This window comes from Cygnus atratus, chromosome 6, assembly GCF_013377495.2.
Source record: "Cygnus atratus isolate AKBS03 ecotype Queensland, Australia chromosome 6, CAtr_DNAZoo_HiC_assembly, whole genome shotgun sequence".
Classification (NCBI taxonomy): Eukaryota; Metazoa; Chordata; class Aves; order Anseriformes; family Anatidae; genus Cygnus; species Cygnus atratus.
The window spans coordinates 23,318,282-23,341,689 of NC_066367.1; the positions used below are offsets into that span (position 1 = coordinate 23,318,282).

Below are 23,408 nucleotides of genomic sequence, written 5' to 3' on the forward strand. Positions count from 1 at the left end.
TTCAAATTACTCAGTATTTTTCCAGGCTTTCAGATTGAGTGTGTATGAGAAGAGTATTGAGAGTTAAGTGTTGGGTTGTGTGTGAAGCTGAGAGATCACTTACAAGAATTTCTCCTCCATGTGAATAGCTCTCCAGCTTCTAATTCAAAGAGATTTTCCTTGCTCCAAGGAGCAAGGGACATACTGATCTTTTATATTGACTGATAGGCTTTTACTGGAACTAACATGCCGCCTCTTCCAGGCTTTGTCTAGCACAGGAGGAACTAATTGTTGATTTCTGTTGGATTGGTCTTCCTGTATGTGTAATTATGCTACACCAGTTCATGCCCTGTATGCAGGAGAGGCTGGTATTTTTTCTAAAATGAAGTCATTTTTTAGATTTGAATGAGCCAATGATGAGGCATGCTTTTGTATGCAAACACTTCCCATTCTGGAACTTTTACAGACCCAATCAACTGGCTGACTTTTGGATTCAGCAAAATGGCCCAGAAAAGCCATACATTAGTAGCTTTTTCTAAAGAGGAAAAAAAAAGCCTTATTAATGAAATGCTACCTGAGGCTAATATTTTTGTTTTATTTCTTATCCCCTGTCCACATCATTAGCTTTCTTTTATTATTTTTCTGCATTCTCTATGTTTAACGTTGGCTACTCACTAATGAATTTGTTAAAGGTTGGTTGGATGACCAGCATATCTTTCTGTGCTATCTTTCACATATTGTAAGTGCCAGGTATGGGGAAAAATGCAGTAAAGATTTTATCCTGTACAAATTTTATTACCTTTTAGAAAAGGACAGACGTGCATTGTTCAGTGCTGCCCATACTGAAAGATAAACATCTGTATTCTGCTGGGATGTGTCATTGTAAAACCATAACCCTGATTTAAGCAAGACCAAAATTTGCTCCAAAATGAGCGTGTAGTGGCTGATAAAAACAGTAATAACTGGATTGTCTGTACTATAAACTACCATTTGTTATACCTCATTGGGCTGATGCCTCTAGTTTGAGTTAACAGAACAAGACTGTCTTATAAACCTTTTTAAAGGAAGGGGAATCTTGCTGTCAGATCAAGCAGTGCCAGGACCTCAGAGGCCATCCTCCCCACATCAGCATGGCTATTTCTGATTGTGCTCTTCTAGCGTCTGTGATAGCTAAAGCTAGTAAAACAGTACATTAATAGAGAAACTTCCGGGTCAACTTATCTTTAGATATCACATAAGATGTTTAGTGACATTGCAAAACAAATCTATTATATCAGCGCCCTACCTAGGTTTTCTTGCCTTGCCCAAGATCCCTTCTTTGTAGGTGCTATCTCCCTTCCCGGACCTCTCTTATCATCCTGTGTCCCTATCGCTGAGATTGTCAGTCCCACTCCGTCCAGTCCTGTGATCTCATCGTGGGTGCTTTTAAAAGTCAAAACTAACCTTGGTTCTTCTCTCCTTATATTTTCCTTTGTGTTTTTGTGGTTGTTTTGCTGTTGTCTGTTCTTCCTCTGCTCTACAATCTGGGGAGGTCTGTTCTTAATAAATTGCAGAAACTTAGTTATTTTACTCAAGGCAAGACTTAACTCAGATTTGGCAGCCATCCCATTCAGAGGCAGGCAGTTAGCCTCCAGTCATGCTGTCCTTGCCAAGACCTATATAAAATATTACCACACAAACAAATGGAGAACTGATGCTATCAAACCGAATTTGTGAGTTTTATGTAGGTTGTATTATTCTTTCTGCACTAAAAAAGTTTGATATCTTGAATCTAAAAATAAGCCTTTACTAACTGCCAGGTGTTCAGCTGGCTGGCCCTTAACCTGGGAGACTTCTGGTGTCTTTTGGTGGCTGAAGAACCGTCATCAAGTCCTTTGAGTGCAGGCTTTGAGGTGTTGTTATATTACCAGGGGCTAGTGAGAGCTGCAAAATGAACTTGTATGTTGAAAGGGCAAGCACTAGTTTTTGGAGTTCTGCAAGGCTGTAGGCATAGCAACAGTAGTACAGGACGTACACACAAATGTAAACTAAAGACAGGGAAATAAAATGTGTTGGATGGCTCTTATAGGAGGATTTTTTTCTCTGTATGAGTAAACATTTTCAGTCAACTCCACTTCATTTTGACCTTGTGTAGTTATGGACATTGTCCTCATCGACCTCTGTCTTCACCAGCTAAGGGAACATAATTTAATTGATGCTTTTTTCATGCCACAAGAAATTGTTGTAGGTGAACACATGGCTCACAAAGGATACTCCAAGGTATAGAAAGCAGTTGAAGGAGACTTAAGAATTTACTGTTGTAAATAGAAATGTTAGGATGTGGTTCCACAAGAGTTAGCTGGGCTAAATTCAAATTATCATGCTGCCACCTTCCCTGTCAGCTTTGCCTGCCTTTCCTGTTCCCTCTCCTGAGCTGGTGCTCACACTGGGCTGGGCAGTGACACAGTTCAGGGGACCCACCCAGGGGAAGATTAGCCCCCCAGCCTTCCCCACGGAAGGTGTTTGGCTTTTAATTGGATCAGGCTGAATCAGCTCACTGCTTGTTTGGACATCAGTACTGGTAAGAGCAAAGGGGTGTGAGCAGGGCAAAGGTAGGCTTGACGTAATCCAGTTTGAGCTGCTATGAAAATACCCGTAGACTGTGTAAATACTAGTAAAATCGGATGTGCCTGGGAATATGTCCAGGCACTAGAATGAGATTCTCTGTGCTATTAAACTGTTAAAAAGCTCCCTGGCATGAATTTGACCTCTTCCAATTAACACTCCCTGCAAACAATTTTTGGGCACATTTTGGTTGCTAGAATGGTCCCAATAGGCAATTTGCAAGCATAAACTCAGGTCTTTCTGTGCCAGTTGGCCTCAATGCCCAGGAATGTTTCCAGGCATGTTGAGCTTACTAGTATAGACCTATCCCTACTGTCACATCCTGCCCCAAAATTGCAGCTACCACCAGGTTTGAAAAGGGAGGTCTAATCCTGCCAGTTCTCATGGTGAGAGCAGCCTAGGTTTTTTTACAAGCTAGCTTCCCAGCTTCAGTAGGATTCTGACTGTGGAAAAACAGGATATGTTTTTTTAGGGTAGACCAGCAACACGACTGATGAAATTTTAATTTTATGCTGCAGTGTGTAAAGTCAGTTGCAAACTCTTAAGATAAGAGAGGACTTGTCCTGAACAAATTATTTTCAAAACAAGCAATAGCGAAGCATAAAAGATGAGAAGAGATGAAATCTAGAAATAAGAAATTTTATTTCCTTTAATAATGCAATAATGCTGTAAGAAGGGCATATTTTGCCTTCATTCCAAGGGGTGGGGGGGAGCAAAAACTTGTTATGTTGTTGTATCCGTGCTCTACTGCCATAGAATATTTAGCCACTTACTACACAGAATTGAAGCTGGAGTGATTTTTTTTTCAAGTCAGTTGCAAAACTGGGAATACATTTATTCCTTCCTCTACATATTAAAAATTCCACAATTGCAGCATTTCCTTTCCAGTTTGCAATGTTAATAAAATAAATGTACTCTGTATCTTGAATTACCAAAGCCAGGTCCTCAATTATAACAATTGATTGCTTTTTGTTTTTTTCGCAGTTGCCTTTACAAGTTTCCCTCCACACCAGGGAATCTGAAAAAATGGGATTTTTACATCTCTCCAGGTATATTCACTTAGCAATCGTACGACCCATCTGCCTAACACACTCTCTCAGGGAATAATTAAAGGAGTTATTTTAGAAGAGCATTTTAGAGTTCCTGTATATGCCAAAAACGCTCGCTTGGATGGCTTGCTCTAGGACCCAGAGTGACTGCAATTGACAGAAGTCTTCACCTGAATGAATTTTCCTTCTGATTGTATACCTTATAAGGAGTACAGGAAAACAAGGAAGTGATAACCATGTTCAGGTTACTTTTATGCAAAGCTTGCCGTCTTTACCTGCTCAGGTAGCTGTTGTTTTTATTTTCATTCATGTTCTGCCCTGATAGGTTTGAAGATTCCTCGCAGTCCAGTGTAGGTGACTTCTTAAAACGTACACTTTGGGAATGTATGGATTTTATGATGATCTGTCTTTCCACAGACGATAAATAATATGTTAATATTTTTTTGTCACACAGCCAGCACTGAAAACGAATGGGGATTGAATTGCTTTGCCTCTTTTTCTTATTTCTGCAAAGAAATAACGATGTTCAAGGTAAGACTCCGGGGCAGTGGGATCCATTTCTAAACCATTTTTGCTTTGTTTCTTGCTTTAAGTTCATACTAAATGGCTTTCTGTCTTCTGTATTTAATCACTCCTTTCTCTTTGACGACTGGTGGTTTTTTTTTTGCCATACCGCTGTAGGGCAACCCTGTGAATTCATCTAAGATTTATGTGGTCATTACATAGCAGAACATGTAAAAGAGACAGGCATTTGAGCAATTGTGGTTATACTAATCAATGTCTGAACTGAGAAACTTAATACTGCATATGTGACTGAATGTTTCACCAGTACTTGCACAATAAATTAAAACCATATCATGTATCTACAGATGTTGGTGAAGCAATTTTAAGTATATACAGTGAACATACATAATTTTGTGGTTTTAGTATCTCTGGTTATGTTGGCAATGTCGTACGTGCCCTATACCAGAAACAAATATAAAGTTTTATCAAGTGCCCTTGGTCAAACAAGTAGCGTGTTCTCAGTGAATGCACATCTATAAAGCATGCAAAAGTAAAGTATGTTAATTGTCAGTAATTGTGTTGTTTTTCCAGAGAGTTAATATTCTACCAATAGAAACATCTTTATGAAATAATGTTATCAGTAATCCTAAATATGGCTAATTGTGTGCATTTTTCACTTCCCACATTCTCTAACTAGTCAGATTCATCATAAACCGAATGATTAAGCACATTATTAACAGTCTTTTGTCTTCTTTGATTTAAATTTAGGGACCTGTTCTCAGGAAAGCGCAGTGACTTGTGAAGATTGTGTTCTTTCCGGACCACACTGCGCTTGGTGTTTCCAAGAGGTAGATGATACAAAAAATTTCAAAGTAAAACTTGAAATGTTTGTAGTAGCTCTGAGTGATGAAGTATTGACTTAATTGGGTTAGCCTTGTGGTTTTGTAATGCATGCAGTGCTTAGTAAAGCCTTTCTGAGGATCAAAAGTGGAATTCAAATATAGACTTTAAGCTGTATTATTCTTTTTTTTTTTTTAAAACTTCCCCATCTTAGGCAGAAATAAAAGTGCTTTTAGAGGGGCTCAGGTCATCAGCCCCAGGGCTGACTCACCCAGAGCACTAAGGATGAAGCATCAAGTGCCAGACCAGACTGCATCTTACATAATATTGTCATATACCAATTCAGACAGTATAAACAGAAAGTACTTCAGTCAGTCAGTTTGCACATGCAAATGATCAATCTTATTATCAAAATTCGTGTTTGCAAAATAGTTAACTATCACAATTAAAAACTTGCCAGAAATAATAGAGAAATAAAATCAGTACTTTTCATGGTAGTTTCTGCTTTACACTTTTGTTGCTATTGCTAAGCAGCAAAATGATATATAGGATGGTGCTAATGTGCTGCTGCATGAAGTATCTGACAAAGATCAAAAAGTACCTTCTTTTTAAAAGAAGTTTGCTAAAAATAATTTAGCAATTTGCATATAATGTTACCATGGGGGGAAAAATAATAATTAAAAAAATATATATTTTTTTCAGCAGTTTTTGTTTGTACTTAACAACCAAAACAGGTTTTACTTGAAATGAAATTTGATCACATGATTTCAACTATTGTCACATATTTTTTAAAAAAAAATCTCTGCAGGATAAAAACACATCATCTAGCTATATTTGAAATATTAGTTTACTTCTGCATGCATGTTCTAAAAAGCCAGCAATTCTAAGTGTGTAACTACCAGAGATGATATTCTCCCTGCAAAATTTTTGGAATCTTACATGATCTCTGTGTGCTGTAATCAAGAAGCAATTGGTGAGAGTCTTCTCCAGGCAAAGACATCAGACTTGGTCTGAAGCACAATAAACCGCTGCTCCCACCAGGTGTCTCAGTGTTGCTTCCAAAAAATACACAAGATCTTTGACAGTCTTCATCCATGAAGGATGAAATTTTGGTTAGAAAGGAGAGGCCAAGTTCCGTTTTTAATAAGTTTAAAGTAAAATTGTTTTGCTGTGGATAGGAAGTTTCTCAGTTACTGAATTCAGAGAGTATTTGTGGTGTAATGGCTGAACCCAAGATTGCTTGCCCAAACCTCGGAGAAAAGAATGGTCCCATGCTATGGGCCTGTGACCATCAGCCAGGTATTGAGTATTTTAGTGCCAGTTCTGCCAGGCATTTCCCAGGTTTTGACCAAAAAGAGTGGTTTCCAGTGCAGGAGGCAGCTGACTGATTCTGCAGATCTAAATTCTAGACATAACTCTAGGAAATGCTAATAAGGCACAGAAGCCTCTTTGTAAAACTGACTATTAACTTCACTGCTACATGGGGATAATACCCACCTTGCAGCAGTGTTGTGGAGAAGAATGCATAACAAGTGCTTTGAAATGAGGAAAAAAAATAAACTGCAAGATATCCAAGTGATATTGATAGGCTTGTGGTTCCCTCCGTGGGGGAGAAGGTCAAGGAGGGCGCTGAGCCAGATGTGAGCAGACAAACGTGAGCACACTGGGAGCCCAACGAGTGCTGGAGAGCAAGGGGAGCTGTGGTGCTTGCTGGGCACCAGTCAGGGTAATGAGGACATTCCACCTGCTTCAGTGAATGAGTAAAATGAGTGTTGAGGAGAAAGAGTAGGTCAGAAGGAAACAAAGTGATCGGTGAACTCTAGGCACCCCACCTCCAGTTTCTCAGAAAATGTGTAGGAGTTTATTATTTGCTTTTGTGTTATTAAATATTCCACCAGCAGTTCAAACACTGTTTAGGAATTTGTGGCATAGTCCTGTAAGTGATTTCCTTAGGGAAAAAAAAGCTCACAGGGGCTTTGTGTTCCCATTCCCAGTGCTGAGAGAAGCCAAATGTAAGTGGCACAATTCCCATTCCCCAACAATAGAGCAGTTTCTTCCAGGACACCAGACTGGTGTAAGTTACATTAATTATACACCTGTGCGACATGACCCATGAAGGGCAAATTTAGCTTTCTGTGCCACCTAGTTCTCTTTCTGCACTAGTCTGCACTTATTGTATAACTTGCACCTTTTGTTTCTGGTTCCCCTGCATTGCATTGACCTTTTGTCAGCCAGGTGCTGGTGGTCAGTCAGTAAATATATTTAACTCATCCATTCCTTTTCCTGTTTGCTTTAGAATTACACCGACTCAGCTGGAATTCATGGGAGGTGTGATACCCCAGAAAACCTTTTATCAAAAGGATGCCAGTTGAATTTCATTGAATTTCCCATTTCAGAAGTGGAAATTCACAGAAACAAGCCACTAACTATATCAACCCAGAAGAACAATTCTGATGTCACGCAGATTTCTCCTCAAAAATTAACTCTCAAACTGCGACCAGGTAAATCACTCAGTTCATAAATACAAGATTTATTTTTTTCTGCTGATGTGATATACTGAGATCCTGTGATATACTCAGACTGAATGGTGTTAAAAAAAAATCTTGATAAAATACAAAATACCTGTGTTGAGTCCAAAATTATCCGTCATTTGACTCATCAAATGAAATCTATGTTCGGTTGAGTTCAAAATCCTTCAGAAGTGCTGGGTATATCATAAAAGTAAGGATTTAATTTTTAGTTCATCTATTCTCTGTCAATTAAGGTGGCTTTGAGAGAATGGAAAGCCCCATACCTCTCCAGCCCTGTTTTTGTTGCCTCTCCCTCTGCAGGTCTGGCAAATAGCATATATGCAGTATAAAAATCTTGCCTTGAGGATTTACAAGGTACTAGCGACATTTATGGAAGTACTCCAGACCTACTCTGGGGTCCATGAGATGTGAATTTTTCATGGAGAAAATTTGGAATAAAGAAACATACGAAACATCCAGTTAGGTCATACTATGCAATTAAGATTGCATGTTGCAATTGTGTTGCAATTGAGAATAAAACCTGGGGTATGCTCTGTTTTTCTTTGGTTTTCTAACATACATGGCATGTTCCATAAGTGCTACCTTCAGTTTTAATTAGCTTCCTATCTGAATTTTTCTGCATACTGCCCAAAAGATGTTCTTATATTTTATATTACAGCAATCAGTTGTAGTCCATGGCTACGGCCTTACTAAAGAACAGTTTAGAAAAAACACTAGAACAGCTTTAATTTTTCGGACAATCAATTTGAGATTTTTGTTGCCAGGGAATTATTTTCTGAATTGTACTGATGTTTTCAAATGCTAAATAATTTTCAGTATATATATAAGTTTATGAACGAACTGACACTGTTCTTAACTTCTACCTAGAAGTACTAAGATGTATCCCATTTTCCCATGACCTTCACAGGACATGAAGAAACAATACAGATCAAGGTTCGCCAAAGTGAAGATTATCCAATTGACCTCTATTACCTCATGGATCTATCAGCTTCCATGGATGATGATTTGAATACAATAAAAGAGTTAGGCTCAACTCTTTCCAAAGAAATGTCAAAGCTGACAAGCAACTTCAGGCTGGGTTTTGGATCTTTTGTTGAAAAACCAGTTTCACCATTTATCAAAACTACAGCTGAAGAAATAAACAACCCTTGCAGGTAGGCAGGGAAAGTACCTGCATCTGTTTGCATTCCAACATTAAGTCATAATATTAATCTTGAGGGTAAAATCCAATTTAACAGCCTCACTGGAATCTCTTCTCTATTCTAGGAGTAACTGAGTCAGTTTGGGAAGCAAACTGAGTCAGTTTGGGAAGATTCTTTTAGTTTCACACTCTGAAACTGTTGCGTCTTATGTTATTTAAAGAGAGGAATTTGAATAAGCAAATAATAATTGATTAGCAAATAGGTATTCTACATATATGTATATATATATGTGTGTATATATATATAAAAGATTTTTATGACACTACTATCCTAAATGGATTCACGCTAATACCCAACACAGAATAGCAGTTTCATTCATTTACCTGTCAACATTGTTTTCCTGTTTTTGTGTGTGTGTTTTTCCTTGAGGCCTAGCAGTATCCTCTAAACCTGTGCTCCAGTCCTTTCTACAAGGAGGAGAAGATGGCTCTCCAGCCTTCACTGCTCTGCAGTCTGAAGCAGGAATGGAGAAGCCTGATGGTATTTTCTAAATGTCATTAAGGGACTACAGATCCTAAGTGCTTCTGAGTATGAAAACAAAATGTGGCAGGGAGCACTGGCTAAATTACTCTGCTTTAGGTGGCATTTCCTATGCTTTATGCAGGCTTGTGTGCAACCCAACTGAGTGTATCTGTGCTCTGTGATTCTCTTATGCTTTTCACTGGACTTATCTCAGACACAGGAGAGATGCATAACCAAAAACTAATCCAGACAGGCCTGCAAAGTAGCCATTGTAGCGATTTTCTCTCTGCGTCATCCATAAACTGTCTCATTTCTTATGCAGAAGTGTACCATATGAGTGCTTACCCACCTTTGGATACAAACATGTTTTGTCACTAACAAATGATGCTGAAAGATTCAATGAAATTGTGAAAGGACAGAGAATCTCTGCTAATATAGATACTCCAGAGGGAGGATTTGATGCAATTATGCAGGCAGCTGTTTGCAAGGTAATTGAAAACTGTAGGTATGATATCAGTTATTCTGTATGTTTCCACTTCCACTACTGTGTGTGTGGTTATATATCAAATAAGCAGATCATTATTTTTCAAGATTTTTTTAATGCAGTCCAAGAGCCTCATTAGGTTTGTGTGAAAATACTTTTGGCTGTATCATGTTAAACATGCATATTGCAATATTTTAGTATTTCTTTTTAATTGCCAAGGATAATTATTGGGTCTGTTTTCTTGATTGTTTTTTCTTTAAATATTTTTGATTAACTATGTTTAGAGTAGTAAGCAGATTGAATTGAACATGGCCAGCACGTTTTAATAAACATGAGAATGGGAATACGAAATGTTAGCCAAACAATAGAATGAACACCAACATCTCTTTCAAGATAATGACACTCAGTCTTACAAGAGATGATGCGACGTTTTTGATATACCTTTTAAGATGTTTCCCTTCATTTGTTTTGAGATGCCATTCTCTAAATCTTTTGATGCTTTTCTATTTGTGAGTATCATACAGCCTGCTAAACTAATGTATTTTAAATGACAGGAAAAAATTGGATGGAGGAATGATTCTCTGCATTTGCTGGTGTTTGTGAGTGATGCTGATTCCCACTTCGGGATGGACAGTAAGCTGGCAGGGATTGTTATTCCTAATGATGGAAACTGTCATTTGGACCACAACAATGAATATTCCATGTCAACTGTTCTGGTAATTTGCTATGAACTTTGTATAACTCTTGCATTCTGTAAAAATTAAAGATAAATTTAAATAAGCAAATTTGAAAGCTAGTGAAAGTATACCTTTACCACTGAAGTTTGTAAAAGTTGTGGAATCCAGACATTTGCCATTATCTATTTTATTACTAGTTGCAAATTTTTGTAAAAAGAGAACAATTTGTATGGAATTATGATAGATTATAACTGTGAAAGAAAAAAAGCATATATCTTATTCCTGATAACCTGGAAAACATGTGGGACGGGACTGACTAGTATTTCCTCATACAGGGAATTTTGTCATACTCATTAATCTTGTTCCCTGTAAGGGTGTGAATTCAGGAGTTCAGAAAGCTTTAGGACACTGTTCATGTGGGAAAATTTCCCATCTTAAGATGCAGTGACCAAAACTAGTACAAATTCCAATTTCCTTTGACACAGTGTTGTTATTCAGACTGTATCACAGATGCTACTGAACCCAGTGTCCCAGTGTGGAGGTCAACACTGTACGTTTCTCAAAGGAGTTTTCTTAAAATCAAGGCAAGGAAATTACATACACTTCTATTTTGTATACATCTACTGCCCAACTATAGTTTATTTTATGCTGATAATATAGTATTAATTATGTTCAGTTGAGTATGTTTTATGGGAGATAATTAGCAACTGGATGGACGTGAAAAATGCATTGATGTGGCTCTCTTCTGTTTGTTTTCAGGAGTATCCCACAATTGGACAATTAATTGACAAACTTGTGCAAAACAATGTTTTATTAATTTTTGCAGTAACAAATGAACAAGTTCACATATATGAGGTGAGGAAACTAAAATGTTCAGTTCTTTAGTATTTGCTTTAAGGTTCACTGTTTTTCATAGCTAATGTAATAATTTCAGTATTAAGGATCCAATTCTGCAAGGTATTGATGTAATAAAAATATCTAGGAAATTATATATCAGAGGCATAGAAAGGCTCTTTTACTTGGAAAATGCTTCTTCACATACTGATTTTGAAGTTCTTATGTAACTTTCAAATTGGATTTCAAGTTGAATCACACTGCAATTTTTAAGTCGATAGACAAGGACTGTCAAACTAAGCATTTCTAAACTATTCAGTGTAATCAGTATGATCAACCTTTTGTATTTTGTGAGGCTAGGTAAGGACAGTTGAGCCTGTTAATCCTTTTATAAAACAAGAATGTATTCTGAAAGTGAGAATCTTCATGTTCAACTCTGAGATAATTCTTTCTTTCAGCTGACCTGAGAGTTTTATTTATTTTTCTTTCAGTACACACCAGTACTGTTTTCTATTTTCCTATTTTCTGTCCTCTCTGTGGCCCAGAGAAGGCCCTCAGTGCTTCTGTGACTGGTTCCAGTTGTAGAGGTGTCTTGAATAAGGATAATACTCCAGGTGTTGGACAAAAGTTATAAGAGTGAGATCTTTCACAAACTGATTCTCAGATTATAACCTTAGCAATGGAGGAAGCACTCTTCATCTTGGAGCATTTTTAAAAAATATATTGAATTCTGAGCTGAAGAGTGAAAATTCAAATCAATAATAGTAGAAGGGAATCACTTTCAAATTTAGTGGGATTCTACAATCATAGTGTAGCATAGTTAAAATTTGTGCATTACGAAACTTTTACTAAATCTTATTGTTCAACCATTTGTTAATAGGGGCCCAATTTATGACAAGTGAAATATTTACACTCATTTCAATAGGCACTGAACAACTAAGGGCTGTTCTAGAAAGTAGTTTGGAAGTATCTTTGATTTACAGAGCCTTATTTTGTCCAAAGAAACTTTTCTTTTACTGATGGCATTATATTTTCCCTTGAAAATTGCTGGTGGTCACCCTTAGAGTTGGCCAACAGTGTTCTTATCAGGGGGTTTCTATTTCAGTATCCCTGCGTCAGTGTTATTCCAGTATCTGTTATCAAGTGGCACCCTTTGTTCACTGGGAACACTAAACAAAGATTTATACCTTACAAAAAAAAATGCAAGTCATTGTTAAAGCAACTGTAGAATTTTTTGTTCTTGTTACTTTCTTTCTTAGAAAAGAAAAAAGCTACTAGCTATCTCCTATCTTGTAGGGTATATAGGAATCCCATTGAATATATTCTATCTGCTACTTTCATCTTTTCAGTATTGCTTTCTGTCACTTAATTGGATTTCTGTAGTTGGTATGCTCTGCTTTCTATTCTGTAGATGTAAAAAATCTGACAAAGCAAATACAAAAATCAAGTCTCACAGTGCCATTTAAAAAAAAAAAAAAAAGCATACTTTCAAGGGTGTATGTAGGACATGCAAATGGGACTCTAGTGTCATGTTTTCATCTGCATGATTCAAATTTATAAATGTAAACATGCAGTCATCTGTGTTTAAGAGTGCAAAAAGAATAAAGCAAGGCAATAAGATCTATTCTTGTGTTAAGGCCAGTGTTCATATGACCTGGAAGAGCTGGGAGAGGAGACTAAACTGGCACTTGGGTGTCACCATTAAACCCCTCTTGTTGTTTTTTTTTTTTTTTTTTTTTAAAGCCCCAGTGATGGAGATTCTGCAGTTTCCCATATTCTCCCGTATTAAAAAAACCCTCCCAAGCTTAATTATCGTTTGAGGTAGAAAACTTCTCCCCAGATATTTTATCTAAAATCTACTTGAACTCAGCATCTAATTATATCAGACCCAAAATTGACTGCTCTTATTTATAATTCAGTTGTTGGGGACAAATGTGCATTAAAACGACTGTGAGGACTTTGAAAGCATCTTTTTAAATAGACTTGATAGATTCCAGTAGTCTTAAGTGCAGTGTTCAGACTGGAAAATATATATTTTATATTTCTAGCCCTGTGTAATCTCCAACAGTTTAGCCCAAAATAATTTGGTCATTGAATATTCTCGATCCTCTTCAACTGAATTTTCAGTTTATACACTTAAATGTGTACATATTACCTAACACAAAAATATTATGGATTGCATGAGCACAAAATATATATCCCTGTAATACAGCTGGTTTTAGTTTTGATCCTCCCATACGACCATACAGCTACTTCCCTTAAAAAAAAGGGGGAAGTTTTAGGTCTGATGCTCTCCCTGTCAGGTTTGTCATGTTTTGCCTGATCACAAGAACTTTAAAAGCAGTCATGTGGAAACATTTGTAAAGCCACTCAAAATTAAATGCAAGAGAGTGGAGGAAGGTCCTTATGCTGAGCCCTGATCATTTGAGATTTTATTTATAAGAAAAGATTTTAAAAACAAAATGTATATTCCTTTAAAATATATTCACATCTAATGTTTCATATCATTAGTTTCAACTGAGTCTTACCAAAGAAGCAAGGAATATACTTATTTTTTTAAAACTATTCACTTAGAAAGTGTCTGTGAATATTGCAATTACAGTGATATTTTGATGAACTGTAAATCCTATTTTGGTACAAAAGAAAACACTAGTCTTCAAGGTTTCATCAAGTAATTATTATTATTGATATTATTTGTTTTCAAGCAGAATTCTTTAAAAATTATTCAAACTAGTTGAGCGAGAAGGTTATCTCTTTAATCCTAACAAAGAGCACTGCTTAAAAAAGCAGGAATTACTCTTTTTTGAAAAAATATTTATTTTTATATCACAGAAGAATACAGCTTGAAAATTGACTTATTTCAGATTGTATTTCAATGCTGAAAATTGAATTAAAAATATTAGTCTCCAAACTTACTCAGAATTTCAAATGTTTTTTTTTTAATAAATTTGGCATGACACTTTATGCTGAAAATCCTTCTGTCATTGACACTGCTAAAAGTTAAACATAGCCCTACTGAACTAAAACATATAATTCTCAAATTGCATTAACATGAATGAGAGAATCCCTAGAAAAAGGCAGGTCATCTTTTGATGAATATTTGCCTGAAGACTAAATTCAATGGCATCCTCTGGATAGTTTTGTGGTGGTAGCACTCCAAAAGCATCAGTATGTCTCATCCTCTTAATGGTTATTAGAAATTTTGCTAAAAAGTAGGGTTTAACCAACGAGCTGGAGGTTCACACTTAGACTGGGAATGCACCATCATCTTTGTATTAGTATGCAGCGAATTTTTCTTCAAAGAGGAGATAAAGTCTTCAGAACAGGATATCCCCGCTGTTTGGTTAGCATGCCACAGATTAAAGGATGCTAGACTTTAAATTCCAAGTCTATTGTCTTTTTTTATAATTGGCTCTTGGAAGGTCCACATTTACAAAATGGAGACTTTCAGTATTCTCAGAATACTTGAGAGAGCACTACTCACAAGAGGAGGCAGGAATGCAAAGTCACCAGCTGTAACATAAAATGTAGTTAATCCCACTGATTTACAATAGCACTTGAGAAATCTAACGAATGATAAGTATTCCATACATAATGTATAAAGTAATCACAGTGCTTTTGGAGATTGAAGTATAGGGCGATATAAGTGTATCAAATTATCCATGTTTATTAATAGTTATCTGGAATTTTTTAAATTAACAGCATTGATATTATGATAAATTACAGATGAAAACGAATGCTACAATGTGTGCTTTTAACTATGACCATCTACTATTCTCAAAAGGCATAGGTACAAACAAATGAAATTCATGTAGTTAACAATCAGGCAAGATAAATTTTAATCAAGCATATTTAAAGTCTATCTGCTAGATGTCATTTTAGTGTCACAATACTATTTAATGAAAAAAAAAAAAGAAAAAGAAAACTTACCACTGAAATAAATTCTTAAATTGGCACTATATTATTAACATAAAGTCAACATACAATCAGTCATAGCCCCTGATCACTGGAAAATGTGTGGGGTGTTACAGCAATCAGAAACCAGCAGCAGTTTTTTAAGGGCCTTTGTTTGAAGTTCATGTAACCCTTAGTTGAAACTTCTTAACTTTTGTGTGTTTGCTAACAAGATTCCAAGATTCTCAGTTTCTTGCAAGGACAAAAAAAGTGACTGCTGTCATTGAATGTAGGGCTCAAGACTCAAATGTTACAGCAACAGTTGAGCAGCTGAATCTCTTTGTTTGTTTATTTTTTTGTTTTTGTTTTTAAAGAAAATCACAATGGTTGAAAGAACCATTCTATCAACAGTTGAGAATTTAAAATTTAGAATTTTTCATTCTAAATTTTAAAAAATATAGCTAGAAAATACTACAGCATCAAACTTCCAAGCACACTTAGCAGTTCCTGTCCCACTAACTGTCAGTGAAACTAGCGCTTATCAATAGGATTTTTACTGATATTACAAGTGTGTTATTGAGTCAGCAAGAGTCCTTGAAAATGTGACTATTATTTATTTCAGTTGCCTCCGAGGTATTTCATTCTTTTTCAGATGATAGCTCCTTGTCACCTACCTTATCATCTAGTCTTTTTTTATGTTTAATTTTTTTCATTTTTTCATGTTTTCAGAACTATGCAAAGCTTATTCCTGGAGCTACTGTTGGACGACTGCAGAAGGATTCTGGAAATATTCTTCAGTTGATAATTGCTGCATATCAGGTAAGGTGTTTATAATGTGTTTTCTTCCTGCATGTCTGTATTTTCAAAGTCAGATTGTAATTTGGTAAATACAAGCGTCTTTGATTTTTTTTTTGATTTTTTTTTTCTGCACTGATTACAAGAACATAATTTTTTGTGCTTAGTTGTTGACCTTTCCTGTAAAGATTTTGTAAAGATTTCCTGTAAAGATTTTGTTCGCCCTCAGGACTAAGTGAGCACAGAAACAGTAGTTTTACTTGTAAAACTTTAACTTGTTACACTATTGAAATGCTTAGTTAACCAAATTAAATTTTGACTTTCTAAGCTACAGACTGAATGCTTTGGCAACGTTCACTCTGTAGATTAGAAAGTCAAAATTACCATTTATAAATTGTTGTTAAAAATCGGGATTTAGAGCCACAACAGTAAGACATCAGTCATGCAATTCACTATTAACTTCTGTTAACTGTTAGCTATCAAACCGTCACCAGGCAAAGAAAATGGGACACTATATGTAACTAGCACTTGCTTTTGCTATGCAGTGCACTACGGAGAGTGACTGAGAGGTGGTAGCAGGTAGCATGGCATAGGCAGTTTTGTAGCAGTGCTTTGCTGAAAAGCTTCTTTTATAGGTTTATTATGGATTCTGCATGCTTTAGTTGGGTTTATTTCTAGAGTACGTTAAATCTCCATTAACCAGTGATATCACAATCACTTAAGGTTGAGTGTTCTGTTACTTAGAACTATATCCATATAGTTTATAGTTTTCCAAACAGAATTCCCATAAATTTCTGTCACTCCTTACTTGTGCTGGAATGCTAAACTCACATTAGTATGTCATCTGTCTTGCCTTTCTCATGGTCCTCTATTTCATGCTTACTCTAAAGCCTTCTTTAATATAGGAATTCAGGTCTTCCAGTTCAATACTTCTGCAGTGACACAGTTCTCTTCCTATCAGTAACTGTCACTGGAGTGTAGATCCAATAGTTCTGCAGGAATATGTGGGAGAAGAAAGCACTAGTCTGTGATCAGTGCTGTTTTCTGCGTTAGCAATTTGATGCTGCCCCTGTGAGGCTGTTCTGAGGTTTTTAAAAAGCAGAACATAGGAGACAAGAGAAGACTTGAATGTGTTTGTTTGTTTAGATAATACCAAGAAAGACTGTAAAGATGACAGGAACATAAACATAGGGCTGCTCTTCAGAGTTGCATTTGTATAATGCATCCTGGCTGCCTGGCTCTCTTCTTTCAGAGGAATATTTTTTAGACAGTTTTACAGGTTTTTACACAGATATATACATTTACTTGTATGATGATATGCCACAGATCTCTCTCTTCACTCTCACCCTCCTTTTCATTAAAAACCTGCTCTAACAGTTAGCTGTAATGAAAAATAACTCATTGCAAAAAACATTTTCTGTTTCTTTTCCTGTTGAGTTTTCTTTTCTTTTTTCCTTTCTTTAAAAAAATTTGTTTGTTTGTTTGTTTTTCTGTCTGATGTTCCTCCTCTGATCTGCAGCATAAGACCATCATTATTATGCCCCAAAATTATTTTGGTACTGATGACAGAAAAGCAAAGCAAACCAAATTCTTTTAAGTCTTTTAAGAGCAGTGAAATTGCTTGGTTATGATTTTAAAATGAAATATAAAATACCAGAAGACTCTCTATCACATGTAAAATTAGATAAGTGAAGAACTTTAAAGTTGATCTTGGAAGTCTATTAATTGTAACAAGTATGAGGGGAAACTTTTGCACAAGTAAAGTTACCTCTAAACGTCCAGTAGCACCAGAATTTCGCTTCTGGAGTCTAACCTGTCATTAGTCACATCTGCCTCCTCTCAGGATTTCTTCAGGGTGATACTCTAACTTATAGACAGAGGTTACTACATTTAATAGCTGAAATACTTTTTCTTTTTTTTTTTTGGCGAGTGAGTAATGGAAAAATGTAAATAATTGTCCCAGTGTTGTGTCCTGGAGACTTTGTTGTAACGTTGTGTAAAGTGCAGAACAGTGCTTCCTCTAATTGTATTTTTATGGTCTCTTCTGTCTTGCTAGAAGCTGGGAAGATATATATCTATATATAGATATGAGGCAAGATAGATATCTATCTTGCCTCTTTCCCTTAGCGTCTGCTCATGTATGCTATGTTTTTTTTCTACTTCCCTGTTTGAACCTAATGATATTTTCTGTCTCCAACACCTCCTGCGGCAAAAAGGAGTTCAGTTGCTTGCTCCCAAGTTCAGCCAAGCTGTGGGCAGGGTCTGGAGGAGATTATGAGCTCGATGCTTGGTCCTCTCCAGTCATGGCAGGAAGGCAGTTGCAGGAGCTGTGCTCTTACCTTCAGGTCATAGCTCATCCTGTCCTAGAGCAGGTACTGGACCATCCACCAGAGTTGCTCATAGGTTCTTGAAGTCCCATATAGGTTTCAAAGTGTACAAACTGTACAAGTAGCAACAAGTCACACTTTCAAAAATTCCCAGAGCCCATTTTATTGCACTTAACCTTAAAGGTTAACAACCTTATTGCTTCATGATTGAAAGTTTTCCAGGCAGGAAACACTGAAAAACACTGTATTTGACATAAGTGAAGACATCTGAATTTTTGGAGTGGGAAACGGGAAATGAGGGTAGACCTATGGTTAAAAATTACATGTGGAACAGAAAATCTAATTCCAATTTTGTCACAGACCTTTTATGATACTCCTAGAAGTGTAATTCGATTCCCGGTGTTTCTGTTTCTTTAACTGCAAAAAAGGAATAAATAACTATTTGCCCCAGAAGAGTAGTGTTAGGCTAAATCTTTTAACAGTTTTAAAGTGCTTTAGAGTCTTTGCTGTACAAGCACAAGGTTTCTTAATATCATTTACCATGCGTTGCTATCTAAAAGCTTCAGAGAGGAAGTAAGCAAGTTAAGAAAGTCTGAGCTGTCAAAATATTTGTTACAAGGAGTTCTCGTGTTCTTTCCAAGTATGATTCATTTTCTTTTGAAAGCATATTTCTGCCTGCCAGACATTAAATTCTGTATAGCTTTGTATTGCAGAATCATAGTCTATCTTGCATTGTGGCACATACCAGGCCTTTTGATTGAAGTTATTCTAGGATTTTAAAATTTTAGAAAAATTTCATTCCACAATCCCCCTGCTCCCTCCTTCCCCCCACTGCTTTGCTCCCTTTTAACTTACAGGATAATAACACAAAGGAGTAATATGTTAAAACAGGACAGGTAACACAAGGGAACAAGTTTGAAACACTGCTTTCTCTATTGATTAATTCAGAAAAATTTTTGAACTGCAAATATTTCTTTGTGAATGGCTTAAAGCTCACTAAACTGCTTGCTATTTGTCCCTAGACAGTGGCCAGGCAGCTTAGGAGATTTAAACCACCATTAGAAGTCCCCACAGATATAGATCTAAGAAACTGGAGTTTATCACAGTTCATGCATTCATTTTCAGTGGATTAAGGTGTGTGTTTGGACGTCTCACAACAGCTAAGGGAAACATGTTCATATTGACCCGGTACAAACAACACGATTCAATGTATTACAAATTTGTGTTCAGCAGCATTGAATTTTCTCTCATAGCTGCGCTCTATTTGAACCTCATAGTTTTGCAGCTGACAAAAGAGGGAATATTTGGTGATATATCCTATAATGTTAACACATACCAACTTTCACAGTTTTATCTTGAGGCTTGCCGTATTTGGTCATTTTTTGAGAGTCCAGCTATTGCAAACAAACCATTTTCTAAGAATCTCTGCATTGTTTCAATAGCAACATGAGCACTGTACTCCAAGACAAATGTGAGGGGAAAATTGGACACATCCACACAACATGAATAACCTGATGCCCAGTGCAGTTTTACTGCTCTGGATGCATGCTGGAAAGAGCACTGGGTATTATGTGAATAGGTCTTGTATGACAGGTGTTGCTATCCTTTATTAAAGTGCTATGGTTTACTGACAAGGCTTTCCAAATAAAAAGGAATTTAAAAATAAAAACAAACAAACCAAAAATCCAGCCATGACTCTAGGATGAACTTCCAGAGAATCTAGGATGTTTGGAAAGGACAGGGAGTTGTTTTCTATGCAGGTCTGTAACTACTCTACTTTTAGTCTCGGGTAGTGTCATTGTTTTCACCCCACCAGACCTTTACTCCAGTGAATCATCCTGATGCCTTTACTAGAGTGACTCACTGAGGTAAGGTCAGCAAGATCCTCACTCTCTGATTGAAGTACAGTGGGTATTTTGTAAGGCAATTAAACTTGCAAGAGCACAAAGCCAAGTCTTTTGCGCCGTAATTGCTTAGGTGCTTTTGAAAAATTTCCATTTATTGGATCGACAGTCTGATGAAGTCATAGGGAATTTCCCCATGGTCTGCTATAGGCTTTGGATTAAGGCTAAGTTGTATAACCAAAGTTGCTATAAAAATATTTTAAAGAGTTAAATATTTAAAAAACAACTGGGTATGAGAGCATTCAGGAAGTAAAATGAAGAGCCTTTTTCACTTAAGAAATGAAAGTTTGATTTAACAAATTAATTTAAGAAATGAGAGTGTTGTTGAATACATCTTGAAACAGCACCAACAGCTCATGAAGCAAGAATTTCCATCGGGAGAAAAAAGGAACTGAGTGAGCCACCCGGCTGTGTGAGCTAATCGTGGAGATAGACTCTGGCTCTTGCTCTGGAAACATTGGGTGAAGTCATGGAGGCCCTGCATTAAGGCAAAACTGAGCTTGGAGCCTGCCCTGCTGGAAGGAAGATTGTAAGGTTTGATTCTAATAGCAGAGATAAACAGGGACCAATATTGGCATAGGCTGGCTAATCAAGAAAAGCTCAGTGCTAGCAAAGCAATCAGAAACACAAATCCATTCCTCGGTAAGACCAGAGCTAAAGAAAAGCCTGTATCAGTCAACAGAGCACTTAGTAATGAAAGATGATTTAATAAAACATTGAATTTGTTCTTCTACAAGAGCAGGAAATAAGCACCATGATACCGGATATTAAACTGATACCACCATTGCTTTTAACTGAAAGCCAGCTCTGTCGGCACTTTCTTTGTTTCATTTGCTCTCCATTTTTCTTGCAATAAAGTATGTAAATAAAGCGCCAAACCCATGAATTTACTCCCATGTAGGTTGGGATAAGTTACAAGCCATGTTACACAGATGTGGAACATTAGCAGCATTTGGCAATGTTATCGCTTCATTCATCACACTCCTTTTCCTTTAAGGAGCTGAGGTCTGAAGTAGAGCTGGAGGTCTTTGGAGACACAGAAGGACTCAATCTCTCTTTCACTGCAATCTGTAACAATGGGACCTTTTTTCCACATCAGAGGAAGTGCTCTCATGTGAAAGTGGGAGACACGGTAAGGAACAGACTCTTAAAAGATACTAATTCCTGAGAATTTAGAACACTTTTTTTTTTAATTTATAAAATAATCTTCCTCCAAGCCAGTTACAAAAAACAGGCAGTATCTAAGACAATCTTGTTCTGTGTTATTCATGTATCTCCAGAATATCCTGCAGACCTAGGTATGCTGCAGATCTGATCAGACACCATTTTCTCTTCCAGGTCTCTTTCAGCGTGAACATAAGTCTATCAGCTTGTGAAAAAAATAGAAGGCACATTGTGATAAAACCTGTGGGTCTCAGTGATACATTGGAAATTGAAATCCAACCCCAATGCAGCTGTAACTGTCAGGCCGATGCTGAGATGAACAGCTCAAAATGCAGCAAGGGAAAAGGCTATTTTGAGTGTGGAGTGTGCATCTGCAACCCTGGGTACATGGGTCCACACTGCGAGTGTGATGAGAACTCCCTCAGCACAGGTTCTTGCAAGGGCTCTGTGGAGCAGAGCTCCTGCAGTGGGAGAGGTAACTGCTATTGTGGGCAGTGCGTTTGCCACCCATCAATGTATGGAAAAGTGTATGGGCCACACTGTGAATGTGATGACTTCTCATGTGTGAGACACAGAGGACTTCAGTGTGGAGGTATGTTCCCTTTGAGCTATTTCTAGTGTCTGTGGTTTAGAGCACTACTGTCCCACTCTCATGAGCTTGTGAATCTCTATTCATTATATATTCAATTATAATCAGTTCTGTATAAAGTGCTATAATGTAGTATTTCTGAATGATCTTTAGATTTGAAACAATAAATATTTTTTTACCCTATTTTCAATTTTAAAATGAGACACTTAGCTACTCCATAGCTAGTATAAATTGTCATAGCTTTCTTGGACCATACCAACTTCCATCACACTGGGTCAGACTTCTAATGGTTGCAAACAGTTGTAGCTCAGAAGAAATTTAAGTTTATTGACATACGTTGATATTAAGCAGTGTACAATTTCACCCTGACATAATTATTAAAGTATAGCCATCTTAACCATTTTGGGGCTAATTCTGATTTTTTTATTTTTTATTGTAATTGCAACCAAGTAATCTAAATGACTTCAACTATTCTTGGTTATGTGAGTATGATACAATCAGAATTTGAGGATTTGTATTCATATCTTTTTCCTGGGCTATACCATTATCCGTCAGAAGTGATTCTACTGAAACAATAGGAATAGTGTTAAACTGGCAGGAACAAGCAATGAGATTGTGTTGAATAGACAGCCTGGATTTATGCTGCTATAAATGAAAGAAGATTTACCCATTAAGTTGTGCACTGTTGGGAGATAAGAATCTATGTGGAAGACTCCAGTGAAGAGAACGGAGTTGCACTGGCTTATGGCCAGTCTAAGCTAAAAAAATAAAAATTAAAAAAAAAAAATCCTCTGGCTTAAAACTAAAAATGCTAGAGGAGGAAGAAAGAGGTTTAAGAGTGAGAAGAGTTGGAGTGGTGAAAATATCTGTTATTACGGAGAATTATTTTAAAGGTCATCATTCCGATTCATACTGAGAGACTGTTCTGAAGTATAATATATGTTTTCCCAGGCAATGGTGACTGTGACTGTGGGGAATGCATGTGCCACAGTGGATGGACTGGTGAATACTGTAATTGCACAACTGACACTGGCTCCTGCATTTCTGAGGATGGGACACTGTGCAGTGGGAGAGGCGAATGCATCTGTGGGGTGTGTGCTTGCACACATCCAGGGGCTTCAGGCCAAACATGTGAAAAATGCCCTCTGTGTGGTGACCCTTGCAGCTCTAGACGGTAATGTGCTGGGTTTGTGTCTCTGATTTTGGTATCATCGAACTATTTCCTATACTGCCTCAGCAATGTGCTTACTGCCACAACCATAAATCAGATTTACAGGCCAGAACCCAAGAACTTCTTTCCCCTTTGAGAGGGGTAGTCATAAATCATACATCAACCATTTATTATCAGTTTATCTTGTATTAAAAAAAAAAAAGTTAAGGGAAACAATTTAATCACCTTCATGCAGCATAAGTAAAACACACTTTCACTGCCATCTCTGGCTGTACTAATAATCAGAATGGTGGCTTTATCTGATAACATCAGACAAATTCAGATGAATCTCCTGGCAGTCCAAAATACAGAATGAAACCATTCCAGCATAGCTACTATAGCAAAAATGAGGACTCACA

The 23,408-nt window shown here is 36.9% G+C and overlaps 1 protein-coding gene across 1 annotated transcript in view; it reads left to right on the forward strand.

The window, feature by feature from the left end:
* ITGB6 (integrin subunit beta 6) overlaps positions 1–23,408 on the forward strand; it is a 47,012-nt gene that overhangs the window by 12,483 nt on the left and 11,121 nt on the right. The window contains exons 2-13 of the mRNA XM_035536785.1: positions 3,568–3,632; positions 4,087–4,163; positions 4,905–4,984; positions 7,273–7,477; positions 8,415–8,661; positions 9,494–9,659; positions 10,210–10,371; positions 11,092–11,187; positions 15,790–15,879; positions 21,084–21,218; positions 21,425–21,842; positions 22,791–23,013. Coding sequence (XP_035392678.1) covers positions 4,103–4,163; positions 4,905–4,984; positions 7,273–7,477; positions 8,415–8,661; positions 9,494–9,659; positions 10,210–10,371; positions 11,092–11,187; positions 15,790–15,879; positions 21,084–21,218; positions 21,425–21,842; positions 22,791–23,013 — 1,883 coding nt within the window. The 5' untranslated portion in view covers positions 3,568–3,632; positions 4,087–4,102. The remainder of the gene's footprint in view (positions 1–3,567; positions 3,633–4,086; positions 4,164–4,904; positions 4,985–7,272; positions 7,478–8,414; positions 8,662–9,493; positions 9,660–10,209; positions 10,372–11,091; positions 11,188–15,789; positions 15,880–21,083; positions 21,219–21,424; positions 21,843–22,790; positions 23,014–23,408) is intronic.